The 2,336-nt window shown below is 37.8% G+C and overlaps 1 protein-coding gene across 1 annotated transcript; it reads left to right on the plus strand.

The window, feature by feature from the left end:
* Positions 1-415: 415 nt before the first annotated feature.
* Positions 416-2,094, plus strand: LOC113350149 (protein DOS2-like). Its single transcript, XM_026594239.1, has one exon. The coding sequence runs from the start codon at positions 499-501 to the stop codon at positions 1,876-1,878; it is 1,380 nt and encodes a 459-aa protein (XP_026450024.1). The 5' UTR covers positions 416-498; the 3' UTR covers positions 1,879-2,094.
* The last annotated feature ends 242 nt before the right edge of the window (positions 2,095-2,336 follow it).

Consider the following 2,336-nt stretch of genomic DNA (forward strand, 5'->3'; position numbering starts at 1 on the left):
AAATTACAAGAAATGAGTTCAATTGTTCGAAGCTCAAAAGATAAAAGACTATTCAAGGAAGTGATTGAAGAAGTGAAGACTGAAGTGAAGTTAGCAATTTAGGTTTAGGCATTATATATCACTACTTCAACGGCTGTGATTCATCTAGGATAGGTAATCTAAGGGTTGATATTAACTAAGAAATATTTAGGTGGGTGGGTGGGTTGGGTCGGGTGAGGAAAGCTTTGATCCATAGTCGACCCACAATACTACGGGTTTTGATGTTGTGACCCATAGTCGACCCGCTCCTAGATGGGTTGGGTCGGATGTAGGTAATTTTAGGCGGGTGTGGGTTGGGTCGGTGGGTTGAGTCGGGTTTGTGCAGCCCTACTTTTGATAGATCATCATAGCAATGATAAGTGGCGCTATTAGAAAATAGGGCATCATTTGGTTACCCACTGCTTTCTCTTCTCCCTTTCATCAATCAAAACCGTATTCTCTGTAGCCGATCCTTTCTCTATGGATTTCTTCAAATCTGTATTCTCAGAAGATCAACAACCATCCGATCCATCAGATCTCAGAAGAAATGATTCATCTGAATCACCCAAACAAGAAAATGTTCAAGATCAATCAGATTCTTCAATCGATTCTCACTCAGATTCTTCTATTGGTAATACTTGGAGTTTTGGAGGATTAATGAAAACTTTAACGACAAAATCTGAATCAGTGATTCAAACATATAAACGAGATCTAGAAGAATTTAGTGTTGGATTAAAGAATGAAACGGTTGCTATTCGTGAAGTTGCTAGTCGTGCTGTCAAAGAAATTCCTGTTTCAATTGAAGCTGGAGCATCTGTAGCTCAAGGATCACTTGAATCGGTTTGGCGTGGAACAGCTGAGATTATTTCTCAAGGTAAAGGTGTCATTCTTTCTGCTGATTTCGAAAATGCATCGAATAATTTTGATAGTAATAATCAAGAACGTAATAATAATATTAGGAATTCGAGAACGTATAGTAGTAGATTTGAAGCGAATGTGTATGCGATTCAGAATGATATGAATACTTATACGGAAGAGTTAATTGATTTGGATGAGTTTAAGAAATGGAAATTAGGATTTGATTTAGAAGAGAAAGGTGAAGAGATCGAGAATTTACTTGACGAGAATAATGTTATGGAAGGGATTTATTCGAAACTTGTTCCTAGCGTTATTGATAGTGAGACATTTTGGAGTAGGTATTATTTTAGAGTTTATAAACTTAAGCAAGTTGAAGATGCCAGAGCTAATCTTGTAAAGAGAGCGATTTCAGTGGATGACGAGGAAGACTTGAGTTGGGATGTTGATGATGATGAGAGCTCTAATAAATCCGAATCTAGGGTGGATTCTTCAGTTGCTGAAGATTTGGAGAAGAAAGAAACTAAGGAACTACAGAGTGGGATTGCTGTAACTGAGAATAAGAGTGTTGAAGAATTACAGGTTGAGAATTCGAAGGTTGCTGATAGAAAGAGTGAAGATAAGGCTCCTGCAGAGGAAGTCGATGGCAAAAATGAGTCTGAGGAGAAAATGGCACCTGGAGGAAAAGTAGAAGAATTAGAATCAGAAAGTAATGACAAATCTGGAACGAAATCAGATGAAAAGGTGATTGTGGAAGGGAAAAATGAATCTGGTGAATCTGTCAAGTCCAGTGAACTTTCAGGAATTTCTGGTCAGGTGGTTGTATCCGAGGAAGAAGATCTTGGTTGGGATGAGATTGGAGATGTTGGCAGTGGTGATGAGAAGAAAGCGACTATTAGTAGCAGCCATAGGGATGAATTGCGCAAACGGTTGAGTACTGCTGATGAAGATGAGGATTTGAGTTGGGATATTGAAGAGGATGAGGATGGATCTATCAAGCATTGAACGAAGTTCAAATCTAATGGTTTGTGCACGTTGTAATGAAAGCAGTATTGCATTTCCCCCCCTCTTATTACTCTCTTCAATGTGCATCTTGCAGGTGTTTAATTATGTGAATTTCATGATTGCTTTGTCTATGTAGCTGTGTTCCGTAAATATATGTTTGTTGTCTCTTAAGCAGTACCTAATGATGAATCAATCTTTTTATTCTTTCTTCATAAAGATATAGTTGTTGTTGCAGTCTCTCACTGCAGTTAGCACACTTTAGGATTTTGAGATTTCACAAGTTTAGTTATTACCTGTCCGAATGGAAGAAATTCCAAAAGCTTAAACAGTCATTTCATATTTCCGGTGGTCTGGTTTGCTATTTTAGTGTTTAAGTTCTTCCATCAGTTTTTAGACTTGAATGGATTAAGTTGAGCATAATACATCGACAAATAAGAAGGTGAGTGAAACCTGTTTTG

This window comes from Papaver somniferum, chromosome 2, assembly GCF_003573695.1.
Source record: "Papaver somniferum cultivar HN1 chromosome 2, ASM357369v1, whole genome shotgun sequence".
In the NCBI taxonomy this organism is placed as follows: domain Eukaryota; kingdom Viridiplantae; phylum Streptophyta; class Magnoliopsida; order Ranunculales; family Papaveraceae; genus Papaver; species Papaver somniferum.

Bases quoted from the DNA above. Each gene is read 5' to 3' on its own strand.
- LOC113350149 (XM_026594239.1), top strand. From the start codon at position 499: ATGGATTTCTTCAAATCTGTATTCTCAGAAGATCAACAACCATCCGAT.